The 20,230-nt window shown below is 45.8% G+C and overlaps 1 protein-coding gene across 1 annotated transcript; it reads right to left on the bottom strand.

Annotated features, from left to right (window-relative positions):
• Positions 1–516: 516 nt before the first annotated feature.
• syt14b (synaptotagmin XIVb) lies at positions 517–19,584 on the bottom strand. Its single transcript, XM_063222621.1, has 11 exons — positions 19,210–19,584; positions 18,866–19,032; positions 17,390–17,529; positions 15,588–15,829; positions 12,942–13,112; positions 6,071–6,244; positions 5,726–5,818; positions 5,446–5,626; positions 3,318–3,374; positions 1,101–1,216; positions 517–717 (listed from the first exon to the last, which is right to left on the bottom strand). The coding sequence occupies exons 1-11, from the start codon at positions 19,582–19,584 to the stop codon at positions 517–519; spliced, it is 1,917 nt and encodes a 638-aa protein (XP_063078691.1).
• Between the last annotated feature and the right edge of the window lie 646 nt (positions 19,585–20,230).

Here is a 20,230-nt window from a genome sequence, read left to right as displayed (position 1 = left end):
CTGTTGGTGTCCATGTCACTGGTGTGACATTGAGTGCATTTGGTGGCTATAACGCTGTGCCCCAGCCCAAGTATCAACCCGCAGGTGTCTTCAACAGGTGTCTCCACCAGGCATCAACCCCCAGGTGTCTCCACCGGGTATCAACCTCTGGTATCAAGCCCCAGGTATCAGGGTCCACATACCAAGTCCCAGGTCTCTTCACCAGGTAGAGTACCAACCCTTAGATGTCAGCCCTAGATGTCAGATGCCCCAGTATCAACTCCAACATACCCCCAGGTATCACCCCTCAACCATCAAGCCTCAGATATTAAGCTCTAGGTGTCTGCCTCAGATATCACTCCCAGATGTTTCTACCAGGTATCATAGCCCAGATATCAAGTCCCAGGTGTCTTCATCAGATATCAGCCCCGGGGATGTTCACCAGATATCAAACCCAAGGTGTGTTCACCAGATATCAGCCCCCAGGTGTCTTCACCAGGTGTTCTCCAGACCACCAGCCCAGGTGGTCCCCTGGTGTCAGGTGCCCATGAGCGTGTGCCACTGGCAGATCTGCTGTCCCTCGGCCTCCCTCATGTGTGTCCAGTGCTCCTCCTGCTCCTCGCTGGTGCTGTTGAGGCCCAGGGCCACCCAGCCAAGGCGCTCGCGCCGCTTCACGCTGCTGCGTCGGCTGTACACAGATACATGCAGCGTCACCTCCGACAGCTGGAATAGCGCCACCTGGTGGGCAGTAAATGCCTGGTCAGTGGGCAGCATTGACATGACACAAGAGACAGATAGCCTCAATTGCTGTCAGAGTTGTTTAAAGTAGAAGTAGAAGTACTCTTACAAATGTTATTACAACACTAGTAGTGTGATGTTACCTGGTTTCAGCTTTGTAATATCATACTACTAGTGTCATAATTTCATCTGTATCTACGTCTACTTTACACAATTACTGTATTATCTCATTTTTGCTGCTATGAGAACTTGTTTTGTAAAGGCTTTTTTCACATTAATTCACATCGCATTGGAATCAACTGACATCAGCCAATAAAGGAAAAAAGTTGTATTTTGCCCAATTGTTTATCTCTAGACTCGAGACTCCTGGAGCTGGTCCGTACCGGGAACATGAATGTCTCCTTATAGGTGGGACTGGGCTGGCCGCGGCACACTGATGTCTTACATTTAGACATCTGCTTTCCCTTGGAGTCCAGCATCATCAGCTTCACATATGTGTCTGTAGGGAAAGGGGGGATTGTATTATTACATAACACTACACTTACAGGGTGTCTACATGTTTGACCAACTGAGAATTAAGACATTTTTAAGACTGCAATGTCATACTAAAAAAAAAAATCCCCGGGGAAAAACAGGGTTACTGCCAGTGTTGCCAGATTGGGAGGGTGCCCGCCCAATTGGGCTACTTGGGATGAGCGTCGGCGGGTAAAAACGGGAAAAATTGGCCATTTGGCATTTTTTTTCAGCCGTTTTGGGCCCATAGAAGTCGATGTAATTTGTTGAATTTGGGCAGAATTTAGCGCATTTTGGCGGGTTTTGAGAACCTTTTGGGCGGGATTTGGTCAGACACATCTGGCAACACTGGTTGCTATGGCTTGGTCAAGGGCATTTCATCCATGGATGAACTTGCAGGGAGACCACACACATTCTTGCCACTGGTTAGTGTGGGATTTGATCCTGCAAACCTCTGAACCCCACACCTCTCCATAACCATTATACCACGGTTGCCTAAAAGGACTATTATCTTCATGGACATGCCAGTGAGAATCAGGAGAAGAAATTAGTTGCATGCAGATTTCGGTCATAACAGAGCATTCAGGACATTTCATACTAGAACATTTCCAATTGCCTTCATTGTGATATCTGCAACAAGTTTCATCCTCGCTTGGTCTTTCAAGTCTCAGTCAGAATTCAAGGTTTGTGCTTGTAGATATGTTTTTCATTTCTTACACTGAGCTGTTCTACCCTAGCCTGGGAACTCCCATACTGCCTTTAGTTCTACACAATCGTTTCGATCTGAAAGACAGTCTGGCGAGGATGACTCATAACGTCCAAGATCATGGGCCCTGTGTCATAATGGCACTATATAATCTCACTTGTGATTAGGTCTGGTGTTAACCAGGCAAGTTCCACCCTGGAGGAGACTGGGATAAAAACAGAGGGCAGAACAGACATAACACATAGATAGAGGGCCATCTAGTGGGCTTTTGTGGTATCACATGTGAAAACATCAATGAGGCCTCATCTGGCAATGTTGTTTTCCCCCTCCCTGCAGGATTGGCGTAGATCACAGGATTTTATGCCCCATTTTGCCACCTCATGTAAAACTGCCATGACAGCCTGTGACCCAAATGAAGCAAGTAACTGCACACACACACGCAAGCACACACACACACACACACACACACACACACACACACACACACACACACACACACACACACACACACACACACACACACACACACACACACACACACCCCGACAGCTCGTGGCAGGCAGACATGGCAGGCCCTGTCAGAGTTTATCAGTTCCGTTTAGCACGTGCCGGAAGAGCGTCAGGTGTGAAGTACAGTACGTTGAGTGTCAAGAGTACTCTCACATTAGGGCTCGCAACAGCTGGCAGGGCATACAGACACTGTAAAAACTGCAGTGTTGATTCAACACTAATAGAGGGTTGCTTTATCATCTTCTAGGGTGTATTTGGTCCTAGAGTACTCTCTATGTGTTGAATTAACACTGAATGAACACAGCATAATTTACTGTGCAGCGAGTCTCAGGAGATGGGCCTATACGCCACGGACCAGAAACGGGGTGTGGGAATGGGGACGTGAGTAAAGAGGTTTATTGGAGTGAGACTCATTTCACTATTAGCCACAAATTTTAACAGAGTTGAACATGGAGGTGAGAGTTAGAGTGTGTGTGTGTGTGTGTGTGTGTGTGTGTGTGTGTGTGTGTGTGTGTGTGTGTGTGTGTGTGTGTGTGTGTGTGTGTGTGTGTGTGTGTGTGTGTGTGTGTGTGTGTGTGTGTGTGTGTGTGTGTGTGTGTGTGTGTGTGCACGTGCATGCGTTCATGCTTCTGTGTGTGTGTGTGTGTGTGTGTGTGTGTGTGTGTGTGTGTGTGTGTGTGTGTGTGAGTGTGTGTGTGTGTGTGTTTTTACCATGTACACGTCTTTGTGCATGTGTGCGTGCGTGTGTGATTGGACTGTGTATGTGTGTGTGTGTGTGTATATGTGCGCACGCATGCAATTGTGCGTGTGTTTACAGAACATACTGCGGTCGTCAGCAGGCAACAAAGAGGGGAAGCAGACATAAACTCACCTCGCATAATATACAGCTGGCCCCCTATGCACTGCTTTACACAGCAGAACAAGCCGACTGGGACACACACACACACACACACACACACACACACACACACACACACACACACACACACACGCAAACACACACACACACACACACACACGCACACACACACACACACACACACACACACACACACACACACACACACACACACACACACACACACCACACACACACACACACACACGCACGCACGCACGCACGCACATGCACACACACACACGCACGCACGCCCACACACACACACAGACGCACACACGCACACACGCAAACACACATAAACACGTACAGACGGGGACAAAGAGGCAGCAGGAAGCATGGAGAGGTAGAGGAGGAAAACAGAGGTTAGAGATTAAGGAGAGGTGGCGTAAAATAAACGACACACTAGAGAGAGAGAAAAGCACCCAGAGTGTGAATATATAAACGCAAGGCCAATCACATGGGAGGGACTTGAAACGGTATACAAACAGCTATCAGGAGGGCTTCTGAACAAACTAGTGGAAATTGCGTTTTGAATGGAGTGTAAACAACCCGTTTCCTCAGAACCGAGGCAGCTGCGCAGTTTCATATCAACAGACATGCTGACGCTGTTGGAGGAGAATGTGTTAGGATACACAGTAAATTAAATATACATACAAATAAATGAAGCAAAATATTAGAACATGTGTTAAAAATATTAATAATATTAAAGGGCAACTGCACTATTTTAAAACATTTAACCACTTTTCTGAGTTGTCTGCAATGTTTTAGAGTCCCCCTCACCATTTATTTCATGTTTGCTGCAGTCTTTGTTGTTTGGCTAATTTTGTCTCAACCAGCTTTAGAATGGCCGTCTATGGGAGGTCCAAATATGTTCCTAACTTTAAACATTTGTTTTCAATACTGTGAAACTCACTAAGTGTTTGGGGGTATTCACTGGTATTCCATGACAATTTCTGAGAGAAACATGGCTTCTGCCATGTCTTATGTGCCATTTCGAAAATAAATGTTTTTCTTAAATTCACAAAATGGCAAATAAAAAATGACAGAAGCCATATTTCACCTTCAAATTTGTTAGGCAATGCCAGTGAGCACCCATAACCACTTAGTAAGATGCATACAAAACAAATGTTTACCGGTAAGTTTTTTTTTTTCAGAACATGTTTGGACAAGCACATAGACGGCCATTGTAAAGCCAATTGTGCCAAAATCTGAATTAGCCAAATAATGGAGACAGCAGCAAACATTAAAAAGAATGGTGCAGACAACTCAGAAAATGGGCTTAATGTTCAAAATAGTGCAGTTGTCCTTTAATACAAAAATATTATAATAAATATACTGGATATTCTTGCAGAAATGTGAGACACAGCTCATGAAAATGATGAAAGTCAGGGGAAATCACCTCCCATACAAAAGAATACTCAATCCCCTGTAAGGAATGTGCTAAGGTGCACAGTAAATGAAATATAACATTGTAATATTTTACTTGATTGAAATCTTTTCATTAAAAAGACAATATATTCTTGAGTACAATACAAATGTGTACTCAAGAATATATTATTGCACTAGACTAGAGAACCTTCTAGAAGTGGCATATACATCTTATGAACAATGAAAATAAGAGGAAATCACTTCTCATACTGAAGATTTTTTCAGGCTTTTCTTTTCAGGTAAACAACCGGCTGTACAGGTGTGCATTTCTCAAAGTCATAGTTGCTAAATACGTTAGCTAATTGGTTGGCTGCAATGTAATGACAGAAATAGCAACAAAGTTGCCAACTGGCTAGGAAATCTAGATTAGCAAGCAGAGGTAATGTCAAGTGCATGTAGAGTATCTCAACTCATTGACTCAGAATGTATCATGACTCATGTGTAAAGAGTCTTTACACACAAGTCCAACCAATAAGCTATATGATCCATGATGGTAAAACTCATAAAAACTAAAGACATCATTGTTATCATGCTACAACCAAACATCCCAGTTTAATAACCCCAACTCAACACATGACACAACAAGGAGTGTCAGACAGACACACAGGCACACGTAGTAGCAGAGTATGAATTGCTGTGCAATATCGTGTCTTACTGGGTGGTGCCTTACTGGGCAGTTTTTCGGAGGCGCTGTTTTTGAAGTGCGTGCCCTTGATGATCTCCGCGCAGAGGCGTCCGGTGGTAGAGTTGTAGAGCAGCCCCAGCAGCAGCTCTGGGGTGGCCGACTCCCCTGTGGAGTGGTAGGAGAGGGCACCCATACTGCGGGACACGCTGACCATCGAGCCACAACCCTGTCAACACATAGGCTTAGTTAGACATAGATGCTCTCTCTCTCTCTCTCTCTCTCTCTCTCTCTCTCGCTCTCTCTCTCTCTCTCTCTCTCCCCGTACCGTGGCAGAGGAGCCTGGCTCCAGGGTGACGGGCAGTGCGGTCTTGCCCTCCAGGTTGAGCTTGGTGAGGTAGAAGACCTTCTCGCCCAGCACCTAAACAATATCATTAATAATAATAATAATAATAATAATAATAATAATAATAACAATAACAATAATAATAATTATAATAATAAGCAGGTTGGTTCTTCAAATCACCCAAGATCATGCGATAAACATTGCATTTATGTAAATATTCTGTGTGTGTGTGTGTGTGTGTGTGTGTGTGTGTGTGTGTGTGTGTGTGTGTGTGTGTGTGTGTGTGTGTGTGTGTGTGTGTGTGTGTGTGTGTGTGTTTGCAGGCACCTTCTCCTTCTTCATGCGGCGCACGCTGTAGAGGCGGAAGCGTACGGCGTAGTTGCACAGCGCCTCCTGCTCCACGCGCGAGAAGCGGAAGGTCTCGGTGAACACGGGGCACGGGCCCTTCTGCACGCCCGTCTTGGCCCGCTGCTTCTTGGTGGGCAGGAGCACCAGATGGACCTGACATGGGCGATATGTGAGCCATGTGAGAGTGTGCAACACACCAACATGCCAACACACACCCTCCTGAACCGTCTATCGCGTTTGTGCACTACAGCTTTGCGTGCTGACTCGTGCTCCACAAGGTCCTGTGACAGGTTAGGTTTAGGGATGGGACTGGTCTGGGAATAATATCGCAACAAATTCATAATTTCCCTTGCTTGTTTCGCTGTTCTTGGTAAAAGTAAAGCAGGAGAAATGTTGCTGACAGGTTGCTGATAGGTCTGGTTTTGGTCGGGGCACAGCAGAGCATTTTTGTGTTTAGCAGCAGAAATTCGCCGTGGCAACAGAAATTCGCAGACATGGCGAGAAAACTGTGCGAACCTCGTCACGTGACAAAAGTGCTTTCATACGGTGTTGAGTGCCATGACTTAACTTGCAAAGACGTCGCACCTCAACGCAGAACGCACTGCTGTGAGATACATAACCATATGCCTTTACACCAGGGCTATTCAAATGGCGGCCCTGGGGCCAGATGCGGCCCTTGGACAGCAAGGTTCTGGCCCCCCACAAGCCCCTTGAAATACAGAATCGTTTTTTGGAATTTAGAGATAAAAGTATGGGTTCCTTTATCGTGATGAAACGGGACACAGGACGTTAAAATGCAGGAAATTACATCTAAGAAATGCAAAAGTTTCTGGGGGAGGACCCCCAGACCTTCCACTTCAATGAAGTCTCCCATATCTTTTTCATTGACAGTCGGCAGCCATAATACATACATATAGTTCGGCCCCTTAACTGGGAGGAATTTGAAAAACTGGCCCTCATTGACATTTAATAATAGTAATTAATACCCCTGCTTTACACGATGCCGGTCTGCACACACAAGTTGAAAAAATGCAGTTAGTGTAATTCAACCCTTAGAGAGTACTCTGGGGGCGAATACACTATAGATTAGAAGATTGACTCTCTATTGAATTGAGCAAATTTTCTCTCAAAGTGTTGAATTAACACTGCATTATTCACTGTGTATATTCCTGTCTTTGAGAACAATAAAGTATCTCGAATCTGTTCTGCTCTACTCCATATGCAACGTGAGGGCAATGACATGTAGCGTGCGACCTCTGCAGTAACCACTACAAGGGCAATCTGTCTTATAAGAAGTGCATCTATTCATCAAAGTGTTCATGTAAACCGTGTGCCTTTGCAATCCATTGGCAAGACTTAAACAACGGCTGCAACTGGAGTTAAGTTTGACCATATGTTTGTGTTTATGTGTTTATGTCATATATTATTTAATCTTGATGGTGAGATGCTTTGAGTACCATTGTATGTCCGCAGTACAGTGCAATGTACATGTCTGGAATGACAACAAAAGGCGTTCCATTTGAGCAGCCAATTACATTCACCCACATATGCACTACTGCTTTGGTGCCATGCCAACGCAACGCACTGGTGTACATTAAGTTGAAAGAACACGGAGGCTAGCATTCATTAAGGGGATGTAAAACAGCCAAAACAAAGCAGCCCTTCATTCACCGCATAATAATTTACTGCATCCATATCGAACAACTGCCATATTTATCTCTTTCAGCCTTTGTTTTGTTTTTGCTAAGTGGATGAGTGAAGTCGTTGGCTGCCAAGGTAATTTATGGAAAAGAGTCTCACATGCCAACACGTTTGTTGTTTGTCCTTAGCCATATATTAAGAATTAGTCTAGTGGGCTCTGACAGTAATAGCACAGGCATATATTCATTGATATCAAATAGAATTAATTAGAAGTAATTGAACCAAGACAGGTTTGAAGTGGATGTTTGGATTTTACACCCATGTCACACATTATAATATGGCTGTGAAAATGGTCATGGTTGTCACATGAGATGATTTTCTTAATATTTTTGTAGCTTGTAGATTGCATACAAAAGAGTAATTGGCTACTCTACTCTCTACATAGTCTAGTATGAAAAGTACTCTGGTTGGATCCACCCACAAACCTCATCTTGATGTTGTGATGAAATTCTACACCATTCATTACATGTTATAGTATGGCTTGCCAGGCTAGTCTTTCAACCTTCTTATTGTACGTTCAGGCTTTATGATGCAGGGCCAGGTGCTATACATCTGTGGAACAGAGGAGTCAAAGAGGGTCTATGAGAGAAAGAGAGGTCGAACTCCGCCCACAAGGCAAAGTGTGCACAGGTTCAGTCTCCTAAGGGGCTGTTTTCCCCTCCTTTTTCTTCCCTTTCTGTGTTGTTTGGTGGTGTCTTGCATAGCATGTGAGCTACTGCCATCTACAGCGGAAAGGGAACTCCATTTATTCTCAACCGTTAGTCTCCAAAGGTCTCCTAACCGTAGGTGTCCTAAAGCAGTGTTGCCAGATTGGGCTGTTTCCTGCCCAATTGGGCTGCTTAGGATGTCCGTCTGAAAAATGGCATGTTGCAGAAAAATCCGCCCAATTTTGCCCATAGAAATCAATAGAATTGGGTGGGATTTAGTGCTTCTAGACGGGTTTTGAGCATTTTTTGGGCTGGAATTCATCAGCCTCATCTGGCAACCCTGTCCTAAAGGGGTGTTCACCTGACGTCACATGTATCCCGGAAGAGTACGAGCCTGAAGTATCTTACTGTAATATACACTCTTTGGAGGAGCTATAACCTCACCCCTGATCATGTGACAAAAGGATCACATGTTACATGATACCCCGCCTGTTTCAACATCAGTGGTTTCGAACTGAAGAGGCCATGTGGATGAAAGGGGAAACCTCTCCAGGCACTTAAAAAACAAGGTCAAATGATCTTACACTATCACATTTGTTAAGATGTTAGACCCCCCCGTCTAAATCCTAACATTTCATGTATGCATAGACGTGTCCGTTGGCATGTACGACACTAATGTTGGGTGTATGTCTGGGGCACCGCTCTTACCTTGGTCCCCAGGGCAAACGCAAGCAGGCGTCTTCTTTGACGGGCGAGCACGGTCCTGAGCCAAACTCCTTCGGGCTCTCCTCCAAAGCTCACACAGTGGGAGAAAACTCCCGGACAGATGTATAAAAGTTCCCCGTACAATTCCATCAAGAGACATAAGTAAATCCACAAAGGTCTTGGTAGGGTTACATTGTTCACAGGCACAGCCAGTCTCTAAACACTTTCTCGCGAGCAGGCTAGCTCCAATGCCAACCGAGGCCTGGCATGCGAGACTAGCGCCTCATCAAGTGTTCACCTGTTCCACAGGTCTCCAAGTGGCTCTCTCGAGCCCCTGACCTATGACCCTTAAGTAGGCCCAGGTGACTCAAAGGTTACACAGCGCCCCAGTGTGGTGTGAACTTGGTAGTGTACTGTCTAAGTAGTGCGCTCCCTTACATTACCTTCCCCTTCGCAGAAAAAAAAAAGAAACTTTTTTTTTTTAACACATTTTCTCATCTTTTATATATTTTTTCAACTCTACACGTTTTCCTCTTTTCTAAAATCATTTACACATTATTTACATTGTTTTCTAAAACCCACAGACCAAGCCTATGTCATACCCACTTTTGGAGGCAAAAGACAATTCACAGCCCTGGTAGCTCACAGGTCTACCAATTAACTAGTCATTCCAACAGCCACTGCTGAGCTCAGGTAATAGCTACAGCCCACCACAGTATTTCAGGGTAACCCCTTCCCCGAGAATGGGGTATGCCCACCTGCAAGCGTGGCCAAGCAAAATACATTAGGCGCCAGATCAGTGACTGCAGTACAAGGCCTATGATGCACAATGCCCAACAAGTGCCACGAAACACTCTACAAATCAGTTTAGGCCTCCAAAAGAAAAGTAGGTTCCACAGATCAGATGCTACCTCAAATAGCTGCCCAACCTCATTAGACCTGCCAACAGAGCTCTCACCACTCCCAATATCCATGCCACTGCCACTGGCAGCTTCACAAGTTTTTGAACTGGCAGCCTCCTCGTCACAGACAACCTCTGACATACTTTCCCAACTAATAGAACAGAGTTGCAACCAAACATCTTGAACTTGATCCTCCACACAAGGTCCATCCCCCTGATGCCCATCATGCTCAACACAGCTACCCCCAGTAAGAACCGAGAATAACCCCTCCCCCATGTCAGAAGTGGCTACAGGAGAACCGTCATTATGCCCATGTTGCTTGCAGTCACTCACTGTCTTCTCAGGCCCTGTCAAATCCTTACTGACAGGTTCAGTAGACACTTCAATTGCCTTCACTTCAGCAGTGACTTCAGTGCAACAATGTTCAAACAAATCGACCAAAAAAGTATCGTGCAACTCCACCTCTCCCTGCGCGTTTTCACACTTCGCTGTCCCAACCAACTCGGCCGAGTCTAGACATTCTGGCATTTTGACGCAAACATTCTTCTCAAACAAATACGCACATGAGCCGTCATTCACCGCGGTTACGAATGTATCCCCCAACTCAACTATATCAGGCCCCTGTAGCTCCTCTACACTGGGCTCCGAAGTGCCAAGTGGACACATATCCACTACTTGCTCTGGGCGACACGGAACAGTCAAAGCAAAATCATTTTTACGGGTAGCCTCATGCGCTCGCTTATCCTCGTGCCCTTCTCTCCATCTGACAGAACCCATTTCGACTTCCATTTCCTTTCTCTCTTTCTGAAGTTCTACCATTTCACGGTCTAACTTTTTCATCTCTTCTATGTGTAGCCTAACCTCCTCTGCATCTACATCGGCTACTCTCGCCATTTCTTCATCATGCAACATTCTTCTCCTTTCCGACTCCTCTTCATCAATCTTTCGTCTCTTTTCCGACTCTACTTCAAACTCGTGCATTTCTGCTCTTCGCGCGGCGTCGGCCTCCTCATCCTCAACCCCCATGAAGCGTAACAAAAAGACAACAATAGCCTTCTCGTCTGTGTCTAATGCAATGTCCTCTTCCATGAATTCAATCAACTCAAACAACTGTTCCCTCGTAAGCAGCTCAAAATGCGCACGTTTTAGATCCTGCGCCAGGAATTCATCAATATCAAAAGTCATTATCGCTGTCTAAATGACGACAAAACCAAACAAAAACAAAGCAGATAAACAAAAACAAAAAAAACAGCGAAGTAGACTATCCAATGAAACAACCTCAATTGACTACAGCTGACAGCAATCAAAGCTCGCCCTCACGGCTGAGCGAAAACAGCGATCCTGAACTTCAAGAACAAAACCGATTGGTCATTACGCACGGTACCACAAGCATTATCCGACACTGCGCACATTACTTTAGCTACGAAATATCAGTCACAAATGACGTGCCACACGCCCAACATAGAAGGTACCAGGTGCCAAACTTACTTTTCACTAAGCGACGTGCCACACGCCAACCAAAGACATACCTGTCGAAACTCTTGCCAAAGATGCCATGCCAAAATTACGTAATCAAAGCGCCAACACGCCCGACTTCTTTCACAAATGCATACAGCCACAAAAGACAACAATGTTTAACAACCTTACTTTTGTTCCTCTCAATTAGCTCGAGCCCCCATTTACCAAAACTCTAAACTCTAACAAGCCAACTCACGCGCTAGCTAGCTAACCACGCCGACCCGGCGCACGCTAAAACAAAACCTTAAACTAGAGTCTACTCGTTGTCTAACTAGGTGATCCCGGACGATATAGCCCCCACACTGTTACGATGTTAGACCCCCCCGTCTAAATCCTAACATTTCATGTATGCATAGACGTGTCCGTTGGCATGTACGACACTAATGTTGGGTGTATGTCTGGGGCACCGCTCTTACCTTGGTCCCCAGGGCAAACGCAAGCAGGCGTCTTCTTTGACGGGCGAGCACGGTCCTGAGCCAAACTCCTTCGGGCTCTCCTCCAAAGCTCACACAGTGGGAGAAAACTCCCGGACAGATGTATAAAAGTTCCCCGTACAATTCCATCAAGGCATAGGTAAATCCACAAAGGTGTTGGTGGCGTTAAATTGTTCACAGGCACATGGCCAGTTTCTAAACACTTTCTAGCGAGCAGGCTAGCTCCAATGCCAACCGAGGCCTGGCATGCGAGACTAGCGCCTCATCAAGTGTTCACCTGTTCCACAGGTCTCCAAGTGGCTCTCTCGAGCCCCTGACCTATGACCCTTAAGTAGGCCCAGGTGACTCAAAGGTTACACAGCGCCCCAGTGTGGTGTGAACTTGGTAGTGTACTGTCTAAGTAGTGCGCTCCCTTACACATACATTCGATCTTATACTTCAAACACTTGCCATTATCACAGTCCATGTGTTTCTTTGACCCACTGTCTCATAACGTTTTTTGTAAGAGTAGTCCTTTTACCTACAGTACATTACCGCTCCTATTTCCAGTGTATTTGTCTCATTCTTCCTTGTATTGTGTCCATCTCTCCACATCCACTGCTGTTGCTTTCCCCCGCTCTTCTATTCTCAGCTGTCATTTCTGACTTTCTCTGTCTCACTCTCTCACGCTCACACACGCACGCACGCACGCACGCACACACACACACACAGCCCAACATCAATATCTTTGTGGGTCTCTCCCATTGACTTCCATATTAAGCTTAACAATAGCAACGTGGAGCGTTGGTGTGCTCCAATAGCAGTGGCCTTACGAAAGTAGATTAGTGCAGCACACACACACACACACACACACACACACACACACACACACACACACACACACACACACACACACACACACACACACACACACACACGCACACACACACACACACACACACACCTGCCAGGAGACGTTGCCAGTGCTCTTGAGCTCGGGGATGTCTGTGGCGGCAGTGACGGTCACGGCCAGGCGCTGCTCGCAGGACTCGTACTCGAAGGCCACGTCCAGCGTCCCGTACTTACCCAGCGCTTCCGGCTCATAGCCCGCCGGGAGAGGAGGAACACCAGAGTCCTAGTGGAGAGAGAGAGAGAGAGAGAGAGAGAGAGAGAGAGAGAGAGAGAGAGAGAGAGAGAGAGAGAGAGAGAGGAGAAGGAGAGACAGAGAAAAAAAGAAACAGACCAAGGGTAGAATGAGAAAAATGCAGAAAGAAAGAAAGAAAGAAAGAAAGAAAGAAAGAAAGAAAGAAAGAAAGAAAGAATGAATGAAAAAAGAGATGAGGAGAGACTGGGAGAGAAATAGAGGTGTGCAGAAAGGAAGAGAGATTGGGAGGGAAAGAGAGATAGAAAAGAGAGGGAGTGAGGGGGAAAAGAGAGAAGTAGAAAAGAGAGAGAAGAAACAAAAGAAAAGAGAAACACTAGTAGATAAAGAGAGAGGCGTACAGTAATAGGTTATGATCATGGAAGAGAGGGGACATGAGAGGACAATGATGGATGGAAAAGGGACATCAAAAAACTTTGTCAGAGCAGTGGAGTGGAATGAAAATTGACAAATAGAAAGAAGAAAAATCAAAATGACAAAACATAAATATATGTCAGAACTGTATGACTGATGCAAAAACTCACACACAACAGGGGCCAAAACCAGAGAGGCGCAAACATAGAAACCAGAGCATTATTGATAGAATTAGGGCACATCACTCAAATGCCCAGAGCAGAGACATCATTTTTTGTGGGCAAAAGGAAATTAGAGCTCAGTATCCCCAGTATCTCCTCAGAACTGCCAAAGCTGGTGAAACAGTTTGGCATAGCCACTCTTTTGTCCATTTCCAAATGGAGCAAGACACTGACAGGCCCATGGGTGTCGTATAGGCAACCCACTAAAAATCAAAACACCGGTAACGGTGTATAGTAAAATTGGATGTGTTCACTGGTCTATCACTGGTCTACCTTTGCCCTGCTCCAAAGGAAGATGGCCAACACTGGGATCCATTTCTCGAAAGCGTAGTTGTTAGCCAGTTAGCAACTTCGGTCCATACCAACGGGAAATTGCGCTGAAAAGTAGCTAATGAAGTTCGCAACTATGGTTTCGAGAAATGCACCCCAGGCAAGTCCACCGGACCAGCAGTGGGGAGGCTGGAGCTTTGAGAAAAAAACGAGGAGTGGACAAGCTGAGTTCAGAGAGCAAATTCCTTATTCCTTATGTCTGTGCTCAAGACATCTCACAAAGTAACCGATCTAGATTGGGATCAACTGGTTGAGTGTACTATCTGGAGCACAGTAAATTTGTGGCAGGATTTCACCCTTCTGAACCAGGGTTGTCCACCTCTGGTTGGAGATTGTCACCACGTAAACCAATGGGCAGTCTCTGGGAGACACACAGCAGTGGGACTTACCGAGGTCCCTAGGTCTTGGTGTCCCTGAGACAGACCATGTTGAAAAAGAGGATAGGGATGGGGACATTGACAGGAGTCCCTTGCTCCTTTTTGGGGAAAAATGTTAATCAATTCGACCCAGCACTGAGCCCCAGTCAGTGACGTCTATCAATGGTGTGAAATGGTAAAGTGACTCAGCGGAGATGTTCAGATGTCAAGGATGATTGATGGACTTGACATGACGTTTGTGTGACACCGTGACGATGGGACCTGGTGGTGGTGACGAGGCTTTTGTTTCTTGTGAAATGCTGTTTGTGTTGCATCTCTGTGTCTCTGTGATTATTGACAAGTCTAAATAAGGGCTTTTGTACTATCCACAAAAAAACGAAGTTCTGATTTGTCAAACAAGAAAGGAATTTGGAAAGGGTAAAAAAATGGGATTTCTTTTTTGTCTCTGCCAGACTTTGAAAATTAACATCTTTGGCCTCCGCTGCTTCTGATGTAGCAAAAAAAAATTTGAAAAAAATCAAACAAGCAACAAAAGAGGTCTGAAAGAGCAAGTTTTGCTTTCCACTGCCGTGCTCTCTCTAACAAGATCCTAGGGGAGCAGATGAAACAAAGCCGGGCGCTGAAGCACAGCAGTCTAATTTTAGACCTAATCCATAAACCTGTACAGCAAAACAAGACACGGCTCCCAAACTCCCCAAGCAAAGAACCAATTTTAGCCACCTCCAGTTGGGTCCTTTGGGGAGACATATGGAAGACTATAAGATGTTACGTTGGTATGAGCTAAAGTCTTTTGATGTAGGGAGGTGTATGGGGGGAAAGACTTGAGAGTGTGTGTGTGTGCTGAGAGACGGATAGGAAGGGTGGGAGGTTGTGGTGGGCTGGTGTGGGGATGATGAGATCAACAGCAGCAGTAGTTTTTAAATAGTGGTATTAGGTAGTAGTACAAGTGTTTATTGCCACTGAAACAGCAGTCGTGAGATGGCATTTGGTCAACAGGCAATATGTGCACAAGAAATATTGTGGTTGTGGTGGAGATGGTCCTAATGGTGCTGGGGTCAACACCCAGGCACAAGTGGTGTCTATCGAGAGGTGAGATTCCTGGTTTTTTGGGGGGTGAGGTGTCCCTACAGCAGGACACACTTGACACGCTTGAGGGCCTCCTTTACCTCCGGTCCCAGGACTGCTGTGCTGTCACTCGGCGCGTCCTCCTTCTGCATGTCGGGGTCGTCACTCTCCTCTTCCTCGCTCTCCTCCTCTTCCTCGTCCTCCTCCTCTTCGCTCTCTTCCTCCTCCTCTGAGTCCTGGGCCCGGCTCTGGTGTCTGGACTGCTGTTGGGAGGAGGCCCGGTACGGGGGTGGCTGTAGCTCGTTCAGCTGGGAGGGGTGTCTTGGGCGCTCGACACTGTTCGCTGTGGGAAGTGTGGGAATGAAAAAACATGGAAATGTTCAGTCGTCAGGTAAGCTGCTCTGACATTTAATTACTGTACTGCACATGCACTCATGGGCATGTGCACACACGCACAAGTGCACACACATGCGCACACACACATAAGCACGCACACACACACGCAAGCACGCGCACATCCAGGTCCGCATGCAAACACACACACATGCACGCACGCACGCACGCACACACACACACGCACGCACGCACGCACGCACGCACGCACGCACGCACGCACGCACGCACGCACGCACGCACACGCACACACACACACACACACACACACACAAATGAAATAATCTCAGGGCGACTGTCATTATGGGAAATACCCTTATTATTAAATTCCAATTACTGCAGGATTTGGATTTGTGGTAGCAATACCTCATCTAATCCTCTCCATAGTAGCTTTTCTAATGGGGATGGCTGATACTTCTATCAAAGTAGGTAAAATAGGGCCAAAATTTCCCTGCAATATAATACAACAAAATACTTATTCAATTATATTATGAGACAAAAAAATAATAGATTTGAATAAAAATGTTAATGCCACATCCGATGGGGCACCCTGGTGTGAATATTTTATCGTATTGTGCTTTGAGCCACCTTGCATACATAACTGGTGCACTCTTAGTTCAAATAAGCTTTGGGTCATGCAGAAGAGCATCACTGTGCTGACGCATAATATGTAATAGGATACAAACAAATGCAAATTAATACATTACTTAATTAAAAAAATACAATAAATTAGAAAAATCATAAATTATAAATTGTTTCTCAGTGTCTGCATGTTTTATGACCGTGTCTGTTTTTCCCTCTCATGGACTCGCACATTTATCACTAGCTCTCTTTGTTTAGTTTGACGCAACTAATTTAGGTCATCCTGAGCAGGGTAATGGCACTGGCTTTTGGTCAGGAGTTCCGGTGGCAGGGTAGGGTAGGGAGAGATAAGAGAGTAGGAGGGCCGGCAAGGGAACTGAGACGGCCTTATCTCCAGGCTCCTTTAGAACAGGAGGCAGCTGTGGCCTACTGGTAAGAAATATCAATATTCAGACCGGATGGTCGCCCACTCGACCCCTGAACCCAATTGGGCATGGCTGAAGTACCATCAAGAAAGGACCCAGTTTTGAAAAATAAAAATAAAAAACACAAAGTTGTTAGACAGCATTGTGACGCCATACCATGGTAATGTATTTTGGAAGTATTGATTCTGTATTGCATGACAGTATACTTTTACCAATCAAAGTGATTTTTAAGTTGTTTTTCGCCCTCTGTCTGAATCATTGGGGCATGCTTTGGCAGGATGGTGGAGATATCGTAAAGGCTACAGCTAACGAAAAGAAAAAGTGGCCTTTTGATAGGTCATAGCGTTGTCAGGGGCAGTGCAGAGAAAATTTGAATCATAACGACAACAGTTTTGTCCCACTCACAGCCCTTAGGTACCTGTACCCAGCGATTCCAGACAAAAAAATGTCATGTTTCAGTTTGGCTCACCAGAACTTAAATAAACTTAAAACATAGAGCCTACCCTGAACTACTGGGGCTCGGCTGTTGTAGGCCTCTTTCTCCGACTGCTTGGTGCTGCCGTTGTTTCCCCAGCCCGAGGCCCGCTGAGGTTGGGTCCACGGCCTCTCTTCTTCGCTCTCTGAGGAGCCCTGCTCAGTGCCTCTGTCTACAGGGATTATAAGGTCACCCAAGGTCACTTAACACTTATCTAGTAGTACACACACGGTACAGCATATTAACAAGATACATTCAAAGAGCAAAAATAGAGGGGAAAAAATCTTTTAAAAGTAATGTTTTTGTAGAAATTGTTGAACATCAGAAAATACGGTAAGACCAGCAAAGCAGTTTGGTCAGAGAAAGGGTGTTTGAAAGGAATGAAGGACTTCTGGTTCAAGCAATTAAAGATCAGACAGTGTTTTGTTTTCTTGAGTGCTTCTGCCAAGGTCATCCAAGTATTAACTTCACTGCGAGACACAGCAACAGCACGTAAATCAAGACAAGGTGGCACGAGGCCATACTTGCCCACCCTCCCCAATTGCCTATTGAAGAAGTACAGAGTTGACAGACTTCTGAGATAATTGTGGAAACATGATTTTAAGGTCGGAAACTACTTATTGTTGATACCCTACTACTTATTGTTGTTTAAAAACACCTACATTTTCCCCTTTCCTTAATTGTGTTCAACATGCATAAAAAGCGACCCAGGAAGCAGTGCTAGAGGATACTGTTGTTTGAGAAATGATGAAATATTTAGAAACGTGAACAGTCCAAAGGCATCAAAGGGGAGACTGTCAAAAGACTGGCCATATAGATGCAGTGTAGGCAGGACAGTGAAACAGGAAGCACTCTTGGAGGTGAGATCACACAGAGGCACACCGTCATCTCACCTTTACCGGAATTCTTTCTTGGGATCTCCTTCTGTTTTTCAACAACAGAGCTCTTGCGCTCGTCAGTGGTGCCATTTTTCCCTCCTTTCCCAGATTTGCGATAGTCCTCCTCCTCCTCTTCCTCTTCCTCCTCTTCTTCTTCCTCCTCCTCTTCCTCCTCATAACTTTTGCTGGCTTTTCTCTGGTTCTTCTGATTGGCTGATCTTGATGTGTCTGTGTGATTGTCTTTTTTGGTGCTGCCTTGGCTGTTGAGTGTTCTCTCGTTATCGTTCTCCTCCTCTGGTTCCTCCATCTGTCCACGTTTGTTCCTCTTGCTTTGGGAGGAGGAAGAGCCTCTTCTGTCTCCTGAGTCCTCCTCGTCCTGACTTCGGCTTTGATGGGACTTGTTTTTAGAGTTGTTTTGCCCAGAACGCTGGTATTGCTCTGGCTCTTCTTTTTCCTCCTCTTGCTCCTCCTCCTCCTCTTCTTCTTCTGGTTTCTTCTTTTTGGCCTGTTCTTTGCTATTACGCAGCTTGTTTTTCTGAGACCATTCATCTTCTTCCTCCTCCCCTTCAGCATTCTGTTCCTCCTCCTCCTCTTCATGTTTCTTCTTTATAGATTGTTGTTTCTGCTTACGGAACTTGTTTCTTCTTGAACATTCATCGTCTTCCTCCTCTTCTTCAATGTTCTGCTCCTCTTCCTCCTCTGCCTCTTGTGCTCTTCTTCTCTCCTCTTCTTTTCTTCTCTTTTCTTCCTCCTTTCGCCTCTTCTCCTCTTCCCTTTGTTTCCTCTCCTCTTCTCGCCGTCTCCTCTCTTCCTCCTGCCGTCTCCTCTCTGCTTCCTCTTCCTCTCTCCTTCTCTCCTCCTCCTCCCTCAGCCTCTCCTCCTCTTTCCTCCTCTCTCGTTCCCTCCTCCTCTCCTCCTTCCTCAGCCTCCTTTCCCGCTCCTCCTCATCCTCCTCCTCCTCCTCCTCCACCTGCTGCTGTTGTCCTCCACTAAACCACGACCGGCCCTTGCTCAGGAAGCTGCTGCTTTGATCTCCAGGGTCCGGACTGGACTGCTGCTCCTGGCGTCTCAGTTTGCCCCTGCCAGAGGCACTCCTCTCCTCCTCCTCCTCGGCTGCTGCCTGGGCCGCCAACTCAGCCTCCTCTGCCTCCTCTGCCTTGCGGGCCCTCTCCTCCTCTACCTTGCTGATGATGGTGCTCACCTTCTCCGTCAGCTGGTCGCTCACCGTGTAGGTGGCGTCGCTCACGGCCATGGAGAGGTCATCCACTTTGCTGGAGACCGAGTCCAAGAGGGAGGTGACGTTGATGGTGGGCAAGTTTTGTTGGAAGCTCTTGAAGAACGCCATGGTTGTCTATGACGACAATGTCCTGTTTTTGTTGTTGTTGTTGATTTGTTTATTTTCAAAGTTTCATAAAGGTTCGTTTTTTTGTTTGTAGCAATTCTTTGTCACTTTAGTCTTGAAGTTGTGGACTATTGAGTTTCTTCTCTCTGCCTTCTCACATAATTTTCTTAGTAGGTCACACTATCTCCAGGGAGGTAGTTATCACTCTTCTGAGGAGTACGATTCTTATTTACGCCGACTTCAAGTGAAAACTGCTGCTTCACAGCAAAATCTTCACTTGTGATTTGTTCTTGAGTCAGCCATTGACACAAGCATGTGTGCGACACACACACATACACACACACACACACACACACACACACACACACACACACACACACACACACACACACACACACACACACACACACACACACACACACACACACACAAACACGGGTGGAGGGAGGGCTGTGCCCTAAATAAACACGATGATAAGGATCAAAAGTTTTCTCTCAATGAGATCAAAGAAAAAGCGCTGGCAGTCACGGAAAAAAACTGATCCAAATAATGAGCACAGTGACACGCCACAGTCTGTTGAGACGTTAAACACTGAAGACTGAGGCCTATTAGTTATTCATCCCATGAAAGTGCTGGAGGGCAAAAAATG

This window comes from Engraulis encrasicolus, chromosome 18 (assembly GCF_034702125.1).
Source record: "Engraulis encrasicolus isolate BLACKSEA-1 chromosome 18, IST_EnEncr_1.0, whole genome shotgun sequence".
Lineage (NCBI taxonomy): Eukaryota > Metazoa > Chordata > Actinopteri > Clupeiformes > Engraulidae > Engraulis > Engraulis encrasicolus.
Note: the sequence above shows the minus strand (reverse complement) of the source record. Positions and strands in the feature narration are given on the sequence as shown.

Coding starts and splice junctions, on each gene's coding strand:
- syt14b (XM_063222621.1), bottom strand. CDS start 19,584: ATGGCGTTCTTCAAGAGCTTCCAACAAAACTTGCCCACCATCAACGTC. Junction 19,033..19,209: donor GTGGAGGACAACAGCAGCAG/GTGGAGGAGGAG, acceptor AGGAGACGGCGA/GAAGAGGAGAGGAAACAAAG. Junction 17,530..18,865: donor AGAAGAAACAAGTTCCGTAA/GCAGAAACAACA, acceptor CCCTGTAGACAG/AGGCACTGAGCAGGGCTCCT.